Raw genomic sequence first — 25,571 nt, 5'->3', positions numbered from 1 at the left:
TTTTTAAGATTTTGGGCGATTATCTTAGGTAGGGTCTTATTTTTTGTCGGATGAGATGACGGTTTGATTGTAACTATTTTGGGGTGCATATGACTTTTTGATCGCTTGCTATTACCTTTTTTGGGAAGTAAGGTGGGCAAAATTTCAATTTTATGGCGTTCACCGTGCAGGGAAAGTAACATGACCGTTTTATAGATCAGGTCGTTATGGACGCGGCAATACCTAATATGTGTAGTGTATTTTATTTTTTAAATTTTTATTCAGTGATAAATGTGTTTTTTTATCTTAACTTTTTTCACTTTTAAAAAAAAAATAAAAAATTGACCCAGACCCACTTGGTTCTTGAAGATCCATTGGGTCTGATGTCTGTATAATACAGTACAGTACACTATATAGTGTATTGTACTGTATTTTACTTACACTTTGTCTGAACAGATCTATGCCTTTAGCACAGATCTGTTCAGCACCATGGACAGCAGGATGCCTGAGAAGGCGTCCTGTTGCCATGGGAACCTTCCCCGTCTGCCACAACTGAGCAGATGGGGAAGGGTAAGGAGGGGAGCTCCCTCTCTCTGTCACCCCATCCTGTCTGGGGGCTGCAAAGGCACAGCAGCCCACCAATGGGAGAGGGAGGGAGCTCCCTGACTGTTAACGCTTTCCATACAGCGGTCCGTACAGACCGCGGTATGGAGAGGGTTAAACGGCTGACATCACAGCACAGATGTCAGCCGTTTATACCAGATTGTCAGCAATGTGCTGACACTCTGGTATAACCACTGGACACCAATGAATATTCAAGAGGAGGCGGGCGGGGGATCGCGATCCCGCCTGCCGCACCGCCCGCCTCCCGCACCGCCTGCAACCCCCCCCCCCCGCACCACCTGCCGGCATAAAGTAATTCAGGGGTGCAGGGGGGGTGAAAAAAAAACTTTCTTTTGGGCATTTTAAAGTTTGATCCCCGCGTTCAGGGACCGCGGGGATCAGAAACTGCAGAAAGCACTGCAAACCGCAGGTCTGAACTGATCAGCGGTTTGCTGCGATCGCCGATACGGGGGGTCATATGACCCCCCCGGCGTTGTGACATGATGCCCGCTGAATGAGTTCAGCGGGCATCCTGTTCCGATTAACCCGCGCAGCACCGCAATCTCGTTTTAAACTCATGACGTACCGGTACGTCATGGGTCCTTAAGGACTCGGGAAACATGCCGTACCGGTACGTCATGCGTCCCTAAGGTGTTAAAGAATTAGTTTGGAGAGAAAAAAATACTTTTTCATTACCCTCTAAGCCGAAGTTAAAGGGTTTGTCAAAGTTCAATAAAAACTCTCCTACCAACAGTAAATGCGCCAAACTAAAAAAAGAAGTGATGATCACCATTTTCCTCCCTACCGCTTCCTGTTCCCCGATCCTTCCTGCCGGTGTTTGCTCAGCAGTCATGTGCCGTACTCCGCAGAGGCTAGTGACTGTCTGCTCTATGATGTGGTGTGCACAGGACGTCACTACAGCAGCCAGGAAGATGATGTCACTCAGTGGCGTAATTAGAAGTGACTGGGCCCCACAGCAAATTTTTGAATGGGTCCCCCACCAGCAACACCCTCCTCCTGTGCAACCCTCACTCCTGTGGCTAGTCTAGATAACTCTCTCAAACCAGACCTGGCAGCTGCTATGTCTGCTTCCTACATGTATATACTGTATATCATGTCACTGTATATACTGTCTTTGATTATAATGTAATTGTATAATACTCAAGGGGCCCTGACAATAACTTTTTTCAGTCCTCCTCCCAGATGGGCCCCATCTGAGTTTGGGCCCCATAGTAGCCGCTTCCCCTGTTTCCACTATAGCCCTATAGCTATGCTATCACTTTCTTTGTTATTTTAGCACGTTTACTGTTGCTGGGAGAGTTTTAACTGAACATAGACAATCCGTTTAAGGAATTGTTATAGCTTACTCCCCTAAATTACAAACGACAGAGCAAGGCTATTAACCTAGATACACTATGATCGACATATCATCATAGGACCCTTCTAAGAAAAAAGAATAGTCACTCCAAAACAGTAAACCTTTTTAAAGAAGTTGACCATTTTTTGGTTACTGTTGACCTATGTGTTGGTGAGATGATTATATGACATTTACTATTATAGCCTGTGTTGAAATTCTGCACCATTTTCGATATTTCCTTCACCCCCTTGTTTGCCAAGTTTTTTCTGCTGTCCACACAGAGGTTCTGTCCATAAGATGGCTGCTGATGGAGGGTGATGTGACCAGGCAAATTATGTGATGTCTCCTGTTTTCAAATACACCGCACCTGACATCTGCACTTGCACTGTTGGCAGTTTATTGGAGGTGTAGTGTGCTGGAATACAAGAGACATCACATGAAGGTGATTTGTCTGTTCACACGACCCTCCATCAGCGGCCATCTTATGGACAAGACCGCTATGTGGACAGCACAAAAGACTTGGCAAACAAGGGGGCATACCTAATGAAATATAGAAAATGGTGCAGAATTTCCACAAAGACTATTAGTAAGTGCCATATATTCATCTAAAAAACATACTGGTCAAAAGTAGCCAGAAACTGGCCAACCCCTTTTGATGGAAGAGGAAACATCCACAGTTAAAGTGTTGTCACATTAAATAACTTATCCTCTATCCACAGTATTAGGGATAGGTGTTTGATTGGTGGGGGTTTGTCCTCTGGGGCCCCTGACGATCATGAGAATGGGGGCCTGTGTTCCTCCATTTGAATGAATCAGCAAACAAGCATGGGTGTCTGCCACTCTGTTCACCTCTATGGGATTGCTGGAGAGAGCCGAGTACAAGCGCTTAGAGCTAAATGGAGTGGTAGCGCACATGCATGTCTGCTGCTCAATTCAAGCGGGAGTGCACAGGCTCCTGTCCTTGTTTTCGTCGGTGGTCCCAGTGATCGGACCCCTGACAATCACTTATTTACTATGCTGTGGACAGGGCATACACTGTTGTAATTTAGGGATTGGACACGCTAGCTGTTCTGAAACTACAACCAGAATCCTCCTTTCACTTCTATGGGAGTTACAAGAACAGCCGAGTTAGTGTTCATGCTGGGAGTTGTAGTTTCACAGCTGCTGGGGTGCCGAAGGTTGCTGATCCATGTTGAATGGGACAAACCCTTTATTTGTGTCAATAGCTTTAATTTGGACAAAGTGTATCAGACAAACATTCGGACCTGCTTTTATTATTTTCTAGTAATGATGGACACCATTGCCATAGTACACAGACCTGTTCGTTCACAGCTTGAAGAAATGGTTCTTGTATGCTCCTCAGGTATCACTGACATGCAGCAATTATTACTTCTCTACGGTGAAGAACTATTGACGTTACATGAACGATACAATCACCCAACAAATAAGTAGGGGTCCATTGGGGAGGGGGTCCTATCAATGATTGACAGCTATCTCTATATGCCTACTCACTTCATCGCAGGACTTCAAAGCCCAGAATGCACAGATTCGGCTGCGTTTCGAATGTGAAACCACTTGCTTTAGGTAAATTGGGTTACAAGAGCTGAGTTATAACCAAGAATCACAATTATAACATCAGGTAGAAGAACCTGTTATGCTGGAAATTAACAAGCAGTACCTATGTTCCTGATCCACCTGCCCTTCTTGTGTTTAAGTGAATACTTCCTACTTGTAAAATTTAGAGTTGTAAGTAATAACCATTAATAGATATGGAAACAGTATCAATCACTGGTGATTTGTGAACCCCAGAACAGTACTCTTTGAGAAAACATGTAAGTATCAGTTTCAGGCTCATCCTGTGTCCTGTTGAGTTCTTGTGTAGCTTGTCCCTCAGGGTCACATTGTACATGGAAACCCCACTGAGATGCTGCCTTAGGTCAGCATCAGAGTGCTCATTCTCTGTACGCTTACTGCCAGAGTCATTGTCTATGGACAAAGCTCTCTCGTGGCAGCACTGCCAAACAGTACAACTGCCCCCCGAGTGGATATGTTGTGCTTATAATACATCTATGTACCACATGGTGATTTCAGTTGTGTAACATCTTTCTTATGCCTCAGATAGAGACCTATAGATGGGCACTGACCAACCATTGTGTCTACGTGCCATTACCATAGTGTTTTGGTCAAATCTTGTTGCACTTGTTAAGCTAATATCTATGTTGCAATGATTTTAACATACCATGGCACGTAGTGCTTCTGTGCCAAAATTCATATGTAGCCTGGACAAATTGGAATATTTCTAATATATCGTTTAGAGCTCTAGCAGCATTGCCTACTGCTGATAATAAGTTTTATTTGCTTTACTATTTATATGCTTTTTTCAATGTCAATTCACCATGCCATGGTCAGTAGCAATCCAATATCTCAGAGTGACTTATGGCTGTTATTATAGCACAAGAGTCCGTTATCTGCTGAAATTAAAAAAAATTCCAGTGCCTAAGTAATATGGTCAACAGTACAGGTTGTAGTCCACCAGGAACACAGTGTAAGGTGCCCTATGAGGCAGAATTTGCTCATGCGAACCAGTGCTATGGGCTCGCATCTTCAGCAGGCCAGGGGCAGTGATTGACCTTACTTCTCCAAATTCTTGTCCAGAGGTGTAGCTAGGCTTTCCTGCACCCGGGGCAAGGATTCAGATTTGCGGCCCTTGCAAAATTACATAAAGAGGGGGTAGTTAAGCAGCGCGCCGCGGTAAATTTTTATTTACACTAAGCCACTCCTCTAACTCTACCCAATCCATAACTATACTCACCCAGTCCCACCTAATAAAATCAATAATAGGGTATAAAATGGAAAACTCCAGAGTTTATTCAAGATTAATTATCTTTATTTTGCAGGACGGCTGTTGTTTGTAACATTTTGGCCTTTATGGCCTTTTTCAAACTGGTACTGTTGGTGACTGTGGGTATAGTGAAGTATAGATGCGGTGGAAATGCTCAGAGGATAGTGATGTGCGTCCGCACAAAATAGATGGTACACAGCGGTACCAATGCACCTTGCAATAAAGGTAAGACCCAACTGGTCCTACCGCATCCCGGGTGTTGCTGGCGTGTCGGCGTGATGTCTGGTGGATCCAGAACAAGGTCCCTGTGGAGAAAAAAGAATTATCACATAAGGAAGGGATGGTGACTGTACCTTGTAAATACCTACAAGGGGGCGCTGTGCTAGACTGTAAGACCGAGCCACCCCAATGTATAATAGGTTAATCTAGGGCATTAGTGCTACCACACAGTACCAATGCCCACATTGTGCTCCCTCACAGTAATTGTGCCCACATTGTGCCTCCTTTACAGCATAACTGCCTACAATGTGCCTCCTCACAGTAATTATGTCCACATTGTGGCCCCTTCACAATAGTTACTCTCACCCTTGTGCCCCTTCACATTAGTTTTACCCACCTTTGTTCCCACTCACAGTAGTTATGCCCACCTTTGTGCCCCTTCACAGTAGTAATGCCCACCTTTGTGCCCCTTACAGTAGGTATGCCCATCTTTGAGCCCCTTACTGTAGGTATGCTCAGTTTGTACCCCCTCATTGTAGTTATGCCCAGATATGTGCCGCCTCTCTGTAGTTATGTCCAGATATGTGCCCCCTCAGTGTAGTTATGCCAACGTTTGTGCCCCCTCACAATTATTTCACAATTATTATTATGTCCTCCTTGTGCCCCCTTTGGCCCCCAGTGGCCTCTCCAGCTACATGAAAGAAAGAAAAAAAACACAAATACTTACCTGTTTCCCTGATGACGCGCTCCCACACACACATCGCGCTGCTGGCTGAGCAGGAGGCTGATTCCCAGACTTTCGACACTACCCCCACAACCAGCAGTATGATGTGTGGCCTGAGGGGGGAGCTCAACAGAACAGTGAAGCAGGGAGCGGACGGTTCCCCGCTTCACTATGCTAATGAACTATACCCAGCAGTGAAAAGAACTGGGTGCGACCCCCAGCCTCTGCGCCGGGGCACGTGCCCCATCTGCCGCCCCTCGCTCCACCCCTGTTTTCGTCACACAGGTAATAATAATTTTTATTAGTAATAGTAGTAGTATAGACAATTCTATTGTGCATTATATAAGTTGTCAAATACTAGGAGTTGTATTTCTTTTCTTATACTCACTCCCTGCAATGTCCTCTGATAGCCCATAATAACAGTCTGATCAAGCTGGGAGTTGTAGTTCTCTCCTCTTAAACTCCTCTCCCTATAATGTCTACTGATGCCCTATAATTACAGTCTGGATGTGCTGGAAATTGTAGTTCTCTGCTCTTATCCCTCTCCCTGTAATGTCTACTGATGCCATATAATAAAAGCCTGCACATGCTGGAAGTTGTAGTTTTTTCCTCATATTCCTCTCCGTTTAATGTCCACTGATGCCATGTAATAACAGCCTGGACATGCTGGGAGTTGTAATTCTCTCCTCTTATACCCCTCTCCTTGTAATGTCCTTTGACAGCCCATAATATCCTCCTAGAAATGCTAGAAGTCACCCCTGTGGCACGTGACCTGTCACTGCTGTGGCCAGTCATTGGCTGTAGCAGACTCATCCCCCACATCAAAATGCTGGGTATTTCTAGTTTCGCCCCTGCCTGCACCAGTGTGCTATGCCAGGCTTAATTGGAGCAAGGACACACATGAGCAGGGATGTGCTGTACAAAGCTCCTGTCTGTCCTCACTCCACTCTGCTAAAGCCTGGTACCTTGCAGTGATGTGCTATGCAGAGTCACAGGAGGGAGCAGCTATGTGTGCTCCTGCTAGTACAGTGCTCGCTGCAGCATATATTGTAGAAATCAGAATCCGCATACTGTAGCCATATGATTTTTAGGGCATTTATGTACACTTTAAAGGAAATATGTCACCATGATGTGCATACACAGGAGTGCTCTCCATTATGTGACATGGCACAGCAGTCAGGGTGTTTTTTATCTGGGCTCCTTATGTGCAGTACTAGTCAAGTATTACTACAGATAATAGTTAAGAATGATCCAGCATAGCCAGACGGTGCCGTGTGACCTCTGGATACCTACAGACTATAATGAGATCCGGCTGGAATCTGACCACTCCCCGGAATTTATGCCAGGACTTTGCCTGACAAATATCGCCGTGGGCAAGTTTTTATCCGGTGAGCGGCTGGATCCCTGCCAGTTCTCATTATATTCAATGGGCTCTAGCATTGAAAGGCAGTATCCGGCTAAGCTGGATCCAGAGAACTTGCTCTGCTGCCTGTGTGAAACTAGCCCAATACAGTAGTAAGGGTGAAAACATAGACACAATTTTCTACAATCGCCCATTTTGTCTTTCTGTATATCAGACAGGTTGAACTTGGTGGACATGATCTTTGTTCTCTAAGCCTAGTTACTATGAAACAATATATTATTTCAGCTCAGCATTAACTCCTTTATTTTTAGTGACTTGAAAAAAATAAAGGAGTGGATCCCTGCTGTTCTGATATTGATGACTTATCCTAAGAAAAGGTCATCAATACCACAGCTCCAAAAAATGGAAGGAGCAGTGCTGCGCATATCACCATTCCATTCACTTCTGTGGGATTGCAGAGTACAGTGCTAGTCTATCTCCAGGTTATCTCCAGCAGTCTCATGGAAGTGAATGTGGTGGAGGTCACACATGCGCACCACCACTCCATTCATACAGGAGACTCAGAGATCCATGTTCTCCTGTTCTATGGGGGTCATGGTGCTCAGACCCTAACAATGATAGATCTATTAACTATCCTGTAGATAAGTGATATATGTTATACATACTGTGCATAGTTTGTATGTCACATAATTGTTCTGGTGATATTCTGCAAAACAGGTTAGCACAATTCCATCGCATCAAAACTGGACCATCAGGAACAAGACAAGGGCAGGCATGGGATTCAGCCAGTTCCCTCAAGTTCTCCAGATCCGGTTGTTAAAATTACAACTGGATCGGAGAACCGCGTTACCGGCTGAGCCTGGATCCGGTGCTCTGGTGGTGGCAGGGCAGCTGGAGATGCTCGCTTCCATTGCTTGGCGCGCCGCTGATAGTTTAGCTCCTTAGTTGGGTGGTATGTGTGTGTAGTGTATATATGGTGTATTTATGTGTATGTGTGTTGAATATATTGTCACGCTCGTGTGTGGGAGGAAAACACCTCACCAAGCATAGGAGGGAAAGGGGATACTGGAATAAGGTCTGGAAACTAGGGAAGGAAGATGGACACCTCCTAGAGAAAACTCTAACTCCAGTCCTGACAGACTACCAGTATGAACAGGCCCCAAAGGTAGGCAGATACCCTATAGGACCCTGGAACTAATGTCAGGACTGAGTCAACCTGTTCCTCCTAAGGGAAGGACGAACAGGAGTCTCCCTTAGGCCTAACGACAAACAACAGGGAAAGGCAACACAAACATATATCAAAACAAAATGCAAAAGGGAACGGAAACACTTATCTTCAATGAAGCTTTGGTAGCACCAGGAACTCAGCCGAGAACCAAACACAAGCTAACCAAGTCCAACAGAAGCTATAAACCGCATAGCATAGTGGGAGAAACAACAATAAATAGAGAAGGTTAAATGACCACAATAGCAACACCTGGCGATAGAAGGTGTGGCAAGCACCAGAAACAACATAGACGTCAATTGATCCAAAAGGAAAACATGTCAGATCAAACCACATGTTGCCAGTCTCACAGATCTCCTGCCACCTGTTGCGGGAACGTTTGTATGTCTCGGTACGTCCGTGACATATACTATATATGGTGTATGTATATGTAAACATGTGTCGTGACGCTGCGTGTCCGCCTTTGAGTAGGGAACGTGTTGTTAAATATTTGAATCCCACCCCTGGATAAGGCTTTTCTGTTCTGATGAATGCAGGTAATCTTAGAATGGAAAGGGACAGAATTGGGCACAGGCAGCATGAATCCACAGATGTGTCCTGTGAGTGGTCAACATGTGCACTTGCTGGTTTTAGGGTAATGATAAAGAACATTGGAATAGTGTGTAATAACATCATAGCCAATTATTGAGAAACAACATTTTTCAGAAATTAATAGTAAGATCCCAACCTTGGCAGTAACTGGCCAAGACCAAGTGGACACTTTTCTATATGTTAAGTCACATAGGGATTATTCTTGTGTTGACATAAGCATTCATTTGCTAATTTGCTGGACACTGAACAGCTAATACCCTAATGGCCTCTCCGCCCAACAGTCTTGACTAAGTCCCCAATCCTTTACAATTATTTACAATACTTTTTTTTAACTTCCCTATGCTTCATAAATGCCAATGTTTTGATCGCCTTAAGGAAAAGAATGAGTTAAATGGACCGCTAAAAAAACGCCTCTTTTCAGAGTCCTCTCAGCACCTGCAGGATATTTGCACATACATAAATAAATAAATTAACAATGAATAAATAATTTTAATCCCGCCACCTTCAAGATTTGATCCTTTGGCACTGGCTGTGTGTTTGTCAATTCCTAAGTCTTTTTGATACAGTCCTCAGATACTTGGTGTCTGTCAGGCAAATTTTGGGTATTGTTTTCGCTTGATTAGTCCTGTATGACCCAGGGTCGCCCTCAAAATCCACATCCCTCATCAGGACTTGGAAAGGCCTTCGTGCTTTTTAAAGGGATGCAAAGTGCGAGCCATTCCTCCGGACAAAAGCCTTGGAGGTTTGCAGCATTTGGCCTTGTCAAGGCGTCTGTATTGCTCATTGAAGCGGAGATAAAGCTCATTAGAGAACACCCCTATTTCTACTGCACACCCTGTACTTTTGCTATTGACTGTCAAGGAAGAATGACTCCACTGTATGTTTTTAGCCAAGAGCTAATTTAATATGAAACTGAAAGCAACATTTAATCTACTGTATCTCTAAACAAAATATCTATCTATCTATCAATCATTTCTATAATATATATTTCTTACTGTATCATGACAAAATATAGTTAGAGGTTTGTGTTACACCCTGATATAGTTGTGGATGCAGCATTAAAGGCTATAGACACCTTTGGGGGAAATGTTTTTAATTATTGCATTCTACTAGTTTTGGTCTAAAAATTCTGTTTTTCATTTGGTCTTTGTTAAACCTTTTCACCATTTTTTCTTCTACAGCTTCCCAGCTTCCCCAGTGCAGTGTCAGATGAGCAGGGCTCTCTGCCTCAAACTGAATCCATCAGGGAGCTCTTCTGACGGCTTGATCTGTAGCCTTTATCTATTCTTTCTTAGCGCATGAATCAGTTTGAGAAGAATTTCGTTTTAATAAGGAGTTCGGAGTTCAGAGATATAGATCCAGCCATCACAACAACCCCTTGCTAGTCTGCAAATGCTCTGAAACTGAAAGCTGTAGAAAGTAACTGTTGATATTTTTTTTTTTTAAGACCAATTAAGAAATTATTTCTAGTGCAAAATGAGTAGAATGCAGTAATAAAAAATGCCTGTAAGGTGTCCATAGCCTTTAAAGGGAACCTGTCACCGGGATTTTGTGTATAGAGCTGAGGACATGGGTTGCTAGATGGCCGCTAGCACATCTGCAATATCCAGTCCCCATAGCTCTGTGTGCTTTTATTGTGTAAAAAAAACTATTTGATGCATATGCAAATTAACCTGAGATGAGTCCTGTACGTAAGATGAGTCAGGGACAGGACACATCTCAGGTTAATTTGCATATGCATCAAATAGTTTTTTTTACGCAATAAAAGCACACAGAGCTATGGGGACTGGGTATTGCGGATGTGCTAGCGGCCATCTAGCAACCCATGTCCTCAGCTCTATACACAAAATCCTGGTGACAGGTTCCCTTTAAGTTATGTCTCCTTTTTGCTCATTATTTGGTGCTGTTCATTTTGTTTAGATTGTCTTTTATTGTTTCCACTGAATGAAAACTGCTGCAGAACATTGCTATTATATAACAGAAAAGCTTAATAACAATGATGATGATGATGATGATGATAATAATATTGTAGCACTAAATTATTCCTAAATGAAATAATTATATAATCAAAGTCTGACGTTTCTTATTTACTATGGAAATAATTCAGAAACAGAAAGGTTCCAGTTTGCAGTCAGTTACATCCTCAGCTTTCTGGTGACAACTTTTAAAACAAATTCATTGTATTTCTCTAATTCGCCCCACAATGAGCATTGTCCCTTCTATATATCTATTATATTTATTAATAATAGGTCATGAAGTTCTGGTATGCTATGTTGGCAGCTGCTGATTGACCTATGTTATTATATTTTTAGTATATATACGTTGTAATTCTTGTTGCTGTATTGTTACTGGTAATTTAGATTACGGGCATGATTTGCAAATATGCTTTTCCCTTTACAGACAAGGAGTGCCAAGTCTATTTGACCAGCGATCAATTGGAAGTTTAGCATTTGAAGAGGACAGAGAATATGGACCAGGCAGAACACCAGAACAGGTAAATGATATTCATGGTTTTTTTTTTGTTGCAAGGAGAATGTTATTGGGGAATATATGTGATAACACAATATATTGTGACCATTGTATGAAATTACATATTACATGTTGATACAAAGTCCTTTGGTTATTCTATAATGGCAGTCAATACAAGAAGCAAAACATAGGGGGCGTGGCCAACTGCCGTTATGGCTGGATGCATCTAAGAGCAGCTCCGGCTCCCATCCTCAATCCTGAGCTATCCTGACCTGTGCACTTGCCAAATTCTGACCCGAGAGGTGTCCCTGGGTCCCCAAGAGGTTTAGAGCAGAGTCATGAGCCCCAGCAAAGCTCAGATGGTGGCGGAGCGCCTTAAAGAATTCGCCAGGCAAGACGCCCAACATGGCGCTGCAGCTTCCTCACCAACACGTGCGACCAGCACCAGGAGTCAAGCGGCACAGCAGCCATATCCTGATGCTGAGCATGAGCCGGAGCTCACCGGAGGTCTCACAGCTAATGATGGCCATCACTGGGTGCCAGGTCTCCCTGACAGGGAAGATAGAAGAGGTCAGGGTGGACTTGGGTCTCCTATGCCAGGACGTACAACAGCTGCGCAAGAGAGTCAAGCTTACCGAGACGCACGTGTCAGACCTGGAGGACTTGACTGGCCCCTTGCCGGCAAGACTCACCTCTATGGAGGAGTCTGTGGAATTGTGCCGCCAAAAATGCGATGTTCTTGAAAACCGCGCATGGCGCAAAAACGTGCGCATCATCGGCATGCCAGAGCGGGCTGAGGGCTCAGACCCAGCGGCTTTCCTGGAGGGGTGTTTTAAGTCGGTGTTCCCCAACGCAGTTTTTTCATCCGCATACACAGTGGAAAGGGCGCACCGTGTTCCAGCCAGACCACTTCCTCCCGGCGCCCCTCCAAGGCCCCTCCTAGCCCGCATGCTAAATTGGCGCGACAGAGATCTTATTCTGGCGCAAGCTAGGATCACGCAGACCATCTCGCTGGGATCGGCGAATATTTCACTGTATCCAGATTTCTCCGCTGACTTTCAGAAGAGGCGCGCTACTTTTGTCTCCATTGAACGACGTCTTAGAGAGCTCAATCTCAAGTATTCGATGACATATCCGGCACGTTTGCGTGTCATGGACGGCGACAAGTCACTCTTTTTCTCCAACCCTGCAGAGGCGGAGGACTGGCTATCCAGGAGACCCCGTCGCTCCCCTCCCAAGTAATCCTGTCCGGAGACATGGTCCCCATTGATATGCAGAAATAGGGGATGAAAAGGATCCTGCAAGGACTGTGCTGGGACCAATGATCCCCGTTTCCCTTGGTTCATGGTTCGGTAACGTATAGCACTGAATATGTATGTGGACTCGGGGACACTGAGGTTTACTTAATTGCCGTTCAACGCACCTATGAAACTGGCAAGTGTCACTGTTATTGTGGGGAGCCAGCTACCGTACCTGCACTGGAATTGCACCTTCTTACACCGTGCAGGTCCCCCGTGCACATGGCCATTTGCTATTTTGGTTATGCTTATGTTCTAATAGTTAGCCCAACGTTTGGGGGGTTGAGAGTATTTCTTATGTTATACGCTACTGCTGAAGTGTATTGTAGTCAAGCAATGAGTGTTCATGCTATCATGTACCTTTCCCGCCATAGTGAACCCCAGTGGCTGGGAGCCTACTCTTATTACAGAGTCTGGATTCCACTATGGCAGATCTTAGAGTAATGTCCTGGAATGTGAGGGGTTTGGGAGGACCCAGGAAGCGAATGGCGGTATTCACACATATCCGTGGTTATGCTCCACATATTCTAGGGCTGCAGGAAACACATCTTACTACGGAAACGGGAGGGAGAGTCAAGAAACCCTGGGCTCAGTGGGTGGAGAGTGCTTATGGTAACTCATACTCTAAAGGGGTCTCCCTATTGATACACCAGGCAGTCCGGTGGGAACCACATCACACGAGTATTGACCCAGAGGGGAAATATGTTTTTGTATATGCTCATATTAATGGGATGCCGTATGTAATACTAAACATGTATAACCCTCCTCCGGCTAGTCTCTCGCTGCTTCAGACAGCGGCGGGGTTTGCGGCACAATTCCCATCAGCCGGGATTCTTGGCATGGGAGATCTTAACCTGCCCCTGGACGAATCAAGGGACAGGTTGCGCAACCCCTCCAATAGCTCTATCCGCCGTTTACCTAATACGGCTCTGGCGCGCCTGCTGTCTGAACTGGGATGGATTGACATATGGAGGGAGAGGTAACCGGACCGAATTGAATTTTCTTGCTTTACTCCCTCTAGGGGAGCTCTATCTAGGATTGATTACCTCCTGGGCACCCCTGGCACCTTTATGGCAATGCGGGACGTACGTTATGGACCCCAGGGTCCATCTGATCACGCACCGATAGTTGCTTCGATCACTAATCCTTACACTGCTGCCCGAGTCCCCAAGCAACGCATTCACCCGTTCTGGTTATCTTTAATGTCCCTAAACGATCGGGTACCTGACCAGCTCCAAACCTTTCTCGCAATTAATTTGACTGACACTGACCCGGCCCTACTGTGGGAGACCCTGAAGGCCTTCCTGCGCGTTTGCCTTCCATCTCTTATATCAAGAAATTCTCCCGCCGCAGGGAGGAGGACCTGGGTACACAGTGCAGGAATGCAGAACTCATGTATGTCACTAATCCTACAGAAGAGAACAGGGTAGACTGGATGTTGAAGGGCAGACAATACATGACTCACTTGCAAGAAAAGAGTGACTGTAAAATGCTATTCCTGCAGCAGCAGACCTTTGAACAAGGTAGCAGAGTGGGAAGGGTGCTGACGCAGGTAGTTCATAGGAACAACATGGCTCCACCGATATTACGTATCGCAGACAATAGTGGGGTAGTGATAACTGAACCTGAAGGAATATTAGACCGATTTGGGGAATTTTACCAGGACTTATATAGGTCTCTTGCTCAGTACTCTGCTCCTGAACTGGAGGAATACCTTCGGGAGGTTTCTGACCCGCAGTTGTCTGTCCCGGATAGAGAGTTGTTGGATGAGGAGATCACATTGGAGGAGGTGACCGAGGCGATTAAGAGGTTGAATCTGGGTAAGGCCCCGGGACCGGATGGGATACCGTTGGAAGTTTATTCTAGATATGTGGACATTCTGGGACCGCAGCTCCTGCGTATGTATAAGGCGTCCCTAGCTGGTGGTGTGCTTCCGGAATCAATGTATGAGACCTCCATTGTAGTTTTGCTAAAACCTGACAAAGACCCTTTGGAGTGTGGATCATATCGCCCTATATCACTGCTAAATCTAGACTATAAAATTCTGGCCAAGATATTAGCGAACAGATTAAACAGGGTGATATCATCCATAATACACGAAAACCAGTCCGGCTTCATCCCCGGTCGCTCCACTTCTAGTAACATAAGAAGGGTACAGGTTATTGCTCAGCTTTGATATGCAGACCGGAAACAATGGGCTTTGGCTGCGTTAGACACGGCCAAAGCGTTTGATTCAGTAGAATGGCCTTACTTAGTACAGGTCCTCAGGTACTTTGGCTTTGGCCCTGCATTCATCAGCTGGATTAATATCCTTTACAAATCCCCATCCGCAAATATTATGATAAATGGTTCCCTGTCATCAACATTTAAGCTTTATAGAGGAACCAGGCAGGGATGCCCTCTGTCTCCCCTTTTATTTGCGGTAGCTATTGAGCACCTAGCACTAAGGATCCGCCAGGACGCTACATTTAAAGGAATATCTCTGGGGAACAGGGAGGATTGGCTAGGCTTGTATGCTGATGACCTCATTTTATACATGGACTCAGTGGAGTCTACATTGCCCAGGGCAATAACCCTTATTGAGCAGTTCGGTTCCTTTTCTGGACTTCATATAAACTGGGCGAAATCGGCCATTATGCCTTTATGGGCCTCAGATTGGCCATCCGTTTATTGTAACTTGATGGTAGTAGACAGCTTCAAGTACCTAGGTGTTATTATCACAAAAGAACCACTTATGTCACATGAACTAAACACAACCCCCCCTGGTGTCCTATTTCTCGGATAAATTTAAATCTTGGAACACCCTTCCGTTGTCCACCATGGGCCGGATAAACCTAATCAAAATGATTCTCCAACCTAAGGCTCTATACTTGCTAGAACACGCCTGTGTTCCGATCCCCCGCACATTTTTTGATAAATTGCACTCAATTATGGCGACGTTCATATGGGGCAAGAATAGACGGAAACTGGCCATTCAGTCTCTGCAGAGGAGCTGGGACAAAGGGGGGCGGCCTTGCCAGACCTATTTTTGTACTTCCTTGCAGGTCAATTGCGATATTTGATGCCATGGGTGACCCGGGACGTGCTCCCTAAATCTGAATACTATTTGCAAAAACATTTGCAGGTCTCCAATCTTTGGCCCGTTCTTGAAGGCCTTGCGTCTATATCAGGCTCACTTCTTCAGATCCATAGACTTGCGCACCAGGTTTGGAGAGCTGCAAAGCTGCAGCAATACAGTGATCTACCGGATGATATTCCACTGTAGAATAACCCACAGCTTCCTCATCTGTTACATTGTGAAGGGGGGAATGTATGGAAAGGATATGGGGTACGTCCACATTTCTTTAGATATTTACAGTTGAGACATGCCCTTCAGGCCCAATTACGGGCTCTCAAAAGGTCCACTCATTGGGGTTTTTAGAACCCAGGGGCCAAGGGGACTAATATCTGCCCTTTACACTCACCTGCTCAATCTCAGAACCTCTATTTCTCCCTTGGGTGCGGAGAGTAAGTGGAGAGGTAACATACCCACTTTATCAGCTGAGGAGTGGAGCGAGGCCCTAGAGGCCCTGGTAGCTGTATCACCGTCTGTCACTAATAGGCTGACACAACTCTTTATTCTACATAGATGTTACCTCACCCCGACCAGACTTTTCAAAATGGGCAGGAGGCCCCATATGGGATGTCACAGGTGTGCGCAACTGAATGCGGATTTCTGGCACCTCATATGGGACTGCAGCCACATTCGACCATTCTGGAGAGCAGTGGTGGATGTTTTATCTACCATGATCCCGGATACTCTAGAGGTATGCCCCAAGGATTGTCTCCTGGGGGTACTTGAGGATGACTCACTCTCACACTATACACTCACCTTTATTAGGGAAGCTCTTTTCCTTGCCAGAAAGGCGATTGCTCTCAGATGGATGGCGGACAGGCCCCCCACGGTTGGCTAATGGAAGACCTTAGTCAACAACATTATTCCCTTGGAGAAGATTATTTATTCCCGCAGGGGATGTCCTCATAAATTCCAAAAGATATGGGGACCGTGGTGTGCCTCTCCGCTGACTGTTACGATGGCCCACTTACACTCTATTGCTTTGTAGCCTTATTCATCTTCCTACCCCTCACTTCAAGATACAGGAACATATTCACTTAGGGAATTACCATATACTTTGGAATGGTTGATATTGATGCCTTATTAATATACTGTATTTTTGATGTATCTTTGCTCTCATTGGACACGTAGAATTCTGATATGTCTTAAGGGTTATGTATGACATTGCATAATTTTCTGACTGCTTTATATCACACTTTGCTTGCTATTCTTCAATAAAGCGAGTTTAAAAAAAAGAAGCAAAACATACAGTTCAGTTCTGCTGGTCAGAAGTAGCCAAACATTACTCTTTCTTTGAACACAGAAGTGACTACACTGCATGTATACATAGGCTGGAAGGCAGCTATATACTTAAGTGACTGTTAATGCCTGAGCATGTGTAATGTAATGACTTTGTGTTCCAGATCACACCACCCAAATGCTACATATTCAGTTATCCTGTGTCTATTTCATTGTTGTTTAAGCCTAACGTTATCTTTCTGCTTGAATGTCTTCCTTTATCACTATGGTATTTCTAAGACCAACATTCTGAGCTGATAAGATTCATTATATGTCTATATAGTGACTAGAACTCTTTTTTTATGATAAAGAATACTTACGGTAATATTCATTAGGTTAAATAATAGCATTCTGGTTTCCTATAGACAGCACTAGAGGAAGCTTAGGAACTTACATTTGTATTATTGAGTGCTATGTATAAACAGTATGCAGTATACTCTTGTACCCCACCTAGTGGTGGCTGCAAGCAACCAAAATTGTGTCAATTAACTCCATATCTATGCAGAAAATGATAAATGTGGACCTTATTCAGCATAGAATTTACCTATTTATGTTAAAAATAACAAAGTGATATTTAAAGATGGACATCATTTTAATGATAAAACTGTATAAAAGCAATGTCATAGTAAGAGTAGGAGGCAGGTGAGCAGCCAATAACACTGTCTCTATTCAATAATATCATTTTGTTTTTTGAAGCTGTTCAAGGTTATTAAAAGCCTCATTCATAAGAATTATGCAGCAGTAGAGAAAGAATTTGAAGATCTGGACGAAATGAATTCAAGACGATTAACCCAAGAGACTATGTACTTCCTTTTAAAGCGGTATGTTCATTTAAATAGTTTGCTTTACTTTGTTTACTTCAACAGAGAGATACATAGTTTTTATACATTGTCAATGACTGAACTGTTTGAGGATGTTTTTTTGTAAACCATAACTTACGTAATTCAGGTAGGAAAATAAAGATATTTTTCTATTTATTAACAGTAATCTCCATTACTTATATAGGGCCAGCAAATTGATGCACACAGATTCTCATAGCTCATAACATAATTGACATAGTTATACAGGTTGAAAAAAGACACAGGTCTATCAAGTTCGTACTTTTTCAGACCAATTATACATTAATTGTTAGGCTAAAGGGGTGTCTCACTTCAGCAAATGGCATTTATCATGTAGAGAAAGTAAGACACTTACTAATGTATTGTGATTGTCCATTTCGCCTCCTTTGCTGGCTTGATTCATTTTTCCATTGCGTCATACACTGTGTGTTGCCAACACTGTACGACCAACGCTGTAAAGAATCCTTTCCTGTATTGATGTTTAAATTGCTATTTCTCCGCGCACAAAGATTGTCAGCTGGTCCTTTGTAAAAGTCCTTGGAATAAATAAATTCTATCCCAGATCACCTCTAAGGTGTCTTTTTTCCTGAGCCTCTCATTATAAGAGAGACCTTCCATCCCTTTTAATAATGTGGTTGCTCGTCGCTGAACCTTTCTAGTGTATGTACATTGGAATAGCACACCAATTTGAGGCTGCGGTGCGTCTAGAAGGGTCTTAAACCCAATCAATACTCAAGCTTTCTAGCTCACTTATATCTTTTATTTCCCATATTCATGATTTGGCCTTATGAGGGATATATAAAGGGCAATATTGCATTGGGATCCAGGTTTTTGTCTCTCTTTTTATACAATAAAATTCTATTTACTTTTGCAGCTCCTGGCTGACACTGAGTACTGCTGCTTAGCTTAGCCTAGTGCAGTGCTTCTCAATTATTTTCTGTCATGCCCCCCCTAGGAAGAAGAAAACATTCCGCGCCCCCCGCGCGACTGTAAATAGTATCATTTGTCTATAAAATTGTTAGAAGTACACCTCTGCATAACACTATCCTTATTAACGTATAAGAGAATAAAAAAAGAAAGAAATGTGGATCGGACACACACTTATGGGGGGATCTGTGGATGACGGACACTTATGGGGGGATCTGTGGATGACAGACACTTATGGGGGGATCTGTGGATGACGGACACTTATGGGGGGATCTGTGGATGACGGACACTTATGGGGGGATCTGTGGATGATGGACACTTATGGGGGATCTGTGGATGACGGACACTTATGGGGGGATCTGTGGATGACGGACACTTATGGGGGGATCTGTGGATGACGGACACTTATGGTGGGATCTGTGGATAACGGACACTTATGGGGGGGATCTGTGGATGACGGACACTTATGGGGGGGATCTGTGGCTGGCACTGTTACAGGGGGATCTGTGGCTGGCACTGTTATATATGTGCAATCCACAGACCCCCCCACCCCATAACAGTGCCATCCACAGTGCCCCCCCAGCCCATAACAGTGCCATCCACAGACCCCCCCACCCCTTAACTGTGCCATCCACCGATTCCGTGTGCCCGCCGCCGCCGTTTAAAGTTATTAAACATGCCCCCCTCACTCCTAATAGTACCGTATATCTTCTGTATAATGCCGGCAGGCGGGCCGGGCGGCCGGCGCGTCCCTCAGTGACGTCACTTGTCTGCGTCGCCTGCTTCATTTATAAAGCAGGCGGCGCAGACATGTGACATCACTGAAGGACACGCCGGCCGCCCGGCCTGCCTGCCGGCATTATACAGAAGAAATTCGCACACCCCAAAGGCCGGCCCTGAACGAGCCCCCCTTCACGGAGCCTGGCGCCCCCCCTGGGGGGCGCGCCCCACTATTTGAGAAACACTGGCCTAGTGTCACAGTAGCGCTAAAATCTTCCGGCAGGCTGTTGCCACAGCGGAGCAGCCTGATGGACTTATCCCGCATAGCCAGATGCTACCTCTCCCATTGACTATAATAGGCGCTGGCGGGGATCCGGCCTGTTTCCGGCATTACTGCTGGGATTTGGCCAGACAAAAAGCTGCAAGAAGACTTGTTCTGTCTGTGTTGCTGCCAAGTAGGCCAAGTCAGAACCCTTGTCCAGGGAGACACCATCCCTGTGATGTATCAAGCTGCCAGAAAAGCAACTGTGCTAAGAGGCAATCTCTGAGAGAGAATTTTATTAAAGGTTGGGGACCATTGCAAAGGGACAGTGACAGTATCACATGCATATGGCTTTGGACTGCACATGGTTTGGGTTATATTGTTTCAGTTGCCTGCCACACTATTGAGACAGAAAGCCATCCAATCTAGGACTGCACCCCGCAGTTGGGTATTGCAGATATATTGGAAAAAGACTTGCAAGCGTATGGTCATTTGAGATCATCATTATATTGTCTATACCCTATACACTTTTGGGAAGAAACCTGCCTTGTGATAAACCTGAAAATTGTGCCTACTGCTTATATTTACACTGTGCCACATTATTTTCAAGTAAAAAGGCTGTCACTTGTTATAATCAATCTGGCCTGGTCACTACCATCTCACTATCTGCGAGCCCCTACACTGTCCTGCACCCTGCTACCCATCCATCTGCCATTAAAACCACCATGACCACCATCAGACAGGAGCCCCCAAATCCAGGGTGTGCTCCAAGGGGATGAAAGGGTGCAGTCCTCCAACCAATGCAGCCTCTGCCTAGGGGAGAACTGGAGTAGGATTTGCCGCTGTGAGGACTACGACCACCCACATGCCCACCGACACCACTCTCATATTTTGCCAGTGCACGCCTCCCCCCTGCTTGTCTTTCAACAAGCTGTGATAAGTGAGGTAACAGATGCATGGCAGAATACAGCTCTGGTGAGGGGTAAGCTCTCTATGGCCTAGAGCAGTGGTGGTGAACCTATGGCACTGGCGCCAGAAGTGGCCCTCAGAGCCCTACTAATATGCCTTGGACTTTTCCCGACATTCATCAGCGCACTATGTACAGCACAGGCAGCGCACTGAATGTAGGCAGGATATTATAGCTAAGTGATAAAGTACATGGAAGATATACTATATTGGACTGTAGTATTCAGGTTAAATTGTCGTGTTGGCACTTTGCGATAAATAAGTGGGTTTTGGGTTGCAGTTTGGGCACTCGGTTTCTAAAGGTTTACCATCACTGGCCTAGATCAATGCTGTAGAATGCTTATAGAGCGATGGTACAAAGTATTGTAAAGTATATAAAAAAGTAAAAATGTTATAAAAAATTGTGCAGGTGATCCTACAGGTACATTTAAGAAGTATATTAATTCATTCCTACAAGAGCTTAATAATGGAAGTGAGAATTGCAAAGGCCCTTAGCTGTTCCTATTCCATAGCCTTTGTCCTGTATCTGTTGCCTGAGATACATATAAATTTCACATGTCCATCGGGACGGTTGGGATATGTGGATGACATTTTTCTCCTATGGAAATACAATGAAACTTTTTTATTGCGGTTTGTTTCCTACATGTTCATACTTGTCCCAAGACGATTAAGTTCTCGTTGAACTATCAATGTGAAAGAAAGCTATTTTTTTATGTCGAACTGACACTGAAGACGGGGCGATTAGAAACTACTCTATGTATTAAGCCAATTGATCGAAATAGTCTGTTAATATCCACAAGTCATCACGCCCTCCATGCCTTCCACAGTATACCTAAATTCATGCATGCTTTGTGGGTTTCAAGCTTAGATAAGAAATATGATAGAAATAGAGAAAGAATTACTAATAAACAGATAGATCGCAGATATTCTAGGACCGAGATGGTCAAAATTAGCAGGCACGTTGGAGCAAAGAGTAGAAATGAATTTCATACATTTTATTTTGTATTATTTCTTCAAGGTTGGATATCCAACCGGGAGTCACACGAGGAGAGATCCGCAGACTTTGGAGCACCTTTATTACTAACCAGGACAAAACTCTTGACTATCTGGAGTTTGTGAGGCATTTTGGATATTCCCCCAAATCAGCATGCTATCCAAATGCGAAGATTAGTCCCCCAAAGAAAGGAGATGGAGATTTTAAGATCCGGTCTAAAAAGCTGAACTGTGACTCTGACATACTTATAGATAATGTCCGTGCAAAGGTAAAAAAAAAAATTCTATCATTAGCAGCAAAAGTTTAGGACAATTCTAAAACTAGAGTAGAGTATGTGGAAAACTGTGGGCAGCTGTATGGTCTAGTATCTGAGGGACCCCAACTCCATAGTGAGAGGATCATGGGAAGTTATAAGCAGTTAGTGATCACTGTGGATGGGGAGAATTTATCAAACTGTCTAAAAGGAAAAAACTGCCTTTGTTGCTCATGGCAATCACGGCGCAAATTTTATTTTATGTAATGTTCTTGAAAAATGAAAACTGTGCTGTGATTAGTTGGAATGATCAACATAGAAAATTTAATCTTTTAACCATAATAATAATACTTTAGTTTATGATAAGGGACATGCTTGTTTGTCTGTCTATCTTAGGTGGAGTATTTGTGGGACGACCTCCGCAGAGAATTTGAAGACCTTGATCCCTATGGCACAGGCTTTGTCAGCAAAGAGGAATTTAAGGATCTGTTATCTGAACTTTGCATACATTTGAATGACTATGAACGAGAAATGTTATCAAAGAAGTTTGAATCTAATGGTGATGGCCGGTGAGATTTCACTGATTTACTTCTATAAAAATAATAAACACCTACAGCCAGGTCCATAAATATTGGGACATCGACACAATTCTAACATTTTTGGCTCTATACACCACCACAATGGATTTGAAATGAAACGAACAAGATGTGCTTTAACTGCAGACTGTCAGCTTTAGTTTGAGGGTATTTACATCCAAATCAGGTGAACGGTGTAGGAATTACAACAGTTTGCATATGTGCCTCCCACTTGTTAAGGGATCAAAAGTAATGGGACAATTGGCTTCTCAGCTGTTCCATGGCCAGGTGTGTGTTATTCCCTCATTATCCCAATTACAATGAGCAGATAAAAGGTCCAGAGTTAATTTCAAGTGTGCTATTTGGATTTGGAATCGGTTGCTGTCAACTCTCAAGATGAGATCCAAAGAGCTGTCACCATCAGTGAAGCAAGCCATCATTAGGCTGAAAAAAACAAAACAAACCCATCAGAGAGATAGCAAAAACATTAGGCGTGGCCAAAACAAATGTTTGGAACATTCTTAAAAAGAAGGAACGCACCGGTGAGCTCAGCAACACCAAAAGACCTGGAAGACCACAGAAAACAACTGTGGTGGATGACCGAAGAATTCTTTCCCTGGTGAAGAAAACACCCTTCGCAACAGTTGGCCAGATCAAGAACACTCTCTAGGAGGTAGGTGTATGTGTGTCAAAGTCAATAATCAAGAGAAGACTTCACCAAAGTGAATACAGAGGGTTCACCACAATATGTAAACCATTGGTGAGCCTCAAAAACAGGAAGGCCAGATTAGAGTTTGCCAAACGACATCTAAAAAAGCCTTCACAGTTCTGGAACAACATCCTATGGACAGATGAGACCAAGATCAACTTGTACCAGAGTGATGGGAAGAGAAGAGTATGGAGAAGGAAAGGAACAGGAACTGCTCATGATCCTAAGCATACCGCCTCATCAGTGAAGCATGGTGGTGGTAGTGTCATGGCGTGGGCATGTATGGCTGCCAATGTAACTGGTTCTCTTGTATTTATTGATGATGTGACTGCTGACAAAAGCAGCAGGATGAATTCTGAAGTGTTTCGGGCAATATGATCTGCTCATATTCAGCCAAATGCTTCAGAACTCATTGGACGGCCCTTCGCAGATGGACAATGACCCAAAGCATACTACAAAAGCAACCAAAGAGTTTTTTAAGGGAAAGAAGTGGAATGTTATGCAATGGCCAAGTCAATCACCTGACCTGAATCCGATTGAGCATGCATTTCACTTGCTGAAGACAAAATTGAAGGGAAAATGCCCCAAGAACAAGCAGGAACTGAAGATAGTTGCAGTAGAGGCCTGGCAGAGCATCACCAGGAATGAAACCCAGCGTCTGGTGATGTCTATGCGTTCCAGACTTCAGGCTGCAATTGACTGCAAAGGATTTGCAACCAAGTATTAAAAAGTGAAAGTTTGATTTATGATTATTATTCTATCCTATTACTTTTGGTAACTTAACAAGTGGGAGACACATATGCAAACTGTTGTAATTCCTACACCGTTCACCTGATTTGGATGTAAATACCCTCAAACTAAAGCTGACAGTCTGCAGTTAAAGCACATCATGTTCGTTTCATTTCAAATCCATTGTGGTGGTGTATAGAGCCAAAAATGTTTGAATTGGGTCATTGTCCCAATATTTATGGATCTGACTGTATATATTAGATATTACCCTAATAAACCAAGAACATACCATTGAAAGAAAACACTTAGAAATCCTCTGTTAATCACAAATACCATCAAGATATAGTTTAAAATATTGTTTACTGATAATAAAAAATAATGAAATTACACAATGATCCAAATTTTATAAAGAATTTATGGAATAAAATACATATATAGAGGATCACTGCAGTAAAAATAATTAAGATCCATTACCATGACTGTACCCCATTCTGGATATTAGCAATAAATGAAATTTGTGCAAAAGAATTAAATAAGTATACCAATTAAATAAAGTGCAAGTGCAATAAGAAGAACAAGCAATAGTAGTAAACAACAGCTGCATATGAGATAAATTCAGGCTAAAAGCACCAGCAATAATACATCAGTACTAAATAAAGAGCTGCTTTGCCACTGCTTGGCCCTGCTAATCAAAGCATCCAGGCAGGGGCTGGCCATGGAAAGTGGTGGAGCTTGGGTGCAACAAGAGCAATGGTGACACCCTCGTTGCACCAAAGGACTAATATACATATTAAGAAAAGGTATCATAACTGTGGAACGGAGCCTCAGATCAACAAAGAAAAACAGCATTTTAATCAGGTTAACCACAACTATGTGTCTATGCAAACAGTTTGAAAGGGAGTTGGCTGGTGACGGATTCCCTTTAAAGAGGCTCTGTCACCAGGATCAATCCTATTAAACCAGGCATACTAGCTGGTAGGGCTCATCATGCTGATTGATTAAAACTGTACCTTTCTTTTGTCTGTATGCTAAACAGTTGCAGAGAAATATTATTTTTTATTCATATGCAAATGAGCAATTCGAGCACCAGGAGGCAGGGCTGAATATTCTGAGCACTGCTCTGTAACACCCCCTGTGCTCTGCACACTCCCCCCTCCCCTTGATTGACAGGGCTAGACATGCTGAGGGCAGAGCTGTGTTTATAATATCAGGGGCGGACTGGGAACTTAAAGTGTCCCTGGAAAAATACTTAAAGTGTCCCCGTTTTGTAGTTGGGTCCAAATTGATGGAAGGCAGGGCCAGTAATACCATATTGTGGCACATTATACCAGCCCAACAGAGCCAAATACCACAGTCCATCACTAAATGCATTCCCAAAAACATCCACTGGCCGGCCGTGAGGAGGGCCCAGGTGGCCCCCTGGACATCGGCCCACCAGGAAATTCCCTGTAAGACAAAAGAAAGGTATAGTTTTAATCAGCATGAAGAGCCGTACTGGCCAGTATTGGTTTAATAGTGTTGATCTGGGTGACAG

At 43.9% G+C, this 25,571-nt stretch overlaps 1 protein-coding gene across 2 annotated transcripts in view; it reads left to right on the top strand.

Moving 5' to 3' along the window:
* LOC120991763 (EF-hand calcium-binding domain-containing protein 6-like) overlaps positions 1 to 25,571 on the top strand; it is a 132,654-nt gene that overhangs the window by 80,268 nt on the left and 26,815 nt on the right. For both annotated transcript variants that reach the window (XM_040420538.1, XM_040420540.1), the window contains exons 14-17: positions 11,304 to 11,397; positions 17,760 to 17,884; positions 21,796 to 22,039; positions 22,421 to 22,593. In XM_040420538.1, coding sequence (XP_040276472.1) covers positions 11,304 to 11,397; positions 17,760 to 17,884; positions 21,796 to 22,039; positions 22,421 to 22,593 — 636 coding nt within the window. The remainder of the gene's footprint in view (positions 1 to 11,303; positions 11,398 to 17,759; positions 17,885 to 21,795; positions 22,040 to 22,420; positions 22,594 to 25,571) is intronic.

Source organism: Bufo bufo, chromosome 2, assembly GCF_905171765.1.
Source record: "Bufo bufo chromosome 2, aBufBuf1.1, whole genome shotgun sequence".
Classification (NCBI taxonomy): Eukaryota; Metazoa; Chordata; class Amphibia; order Anura; family Bufonidae; genus Bufo; species Bufo bufo.
Note: the sequence above shows the minus strand (reverse complement) of the source record. Positions and strands in the feature narration are given on the sequence as shown.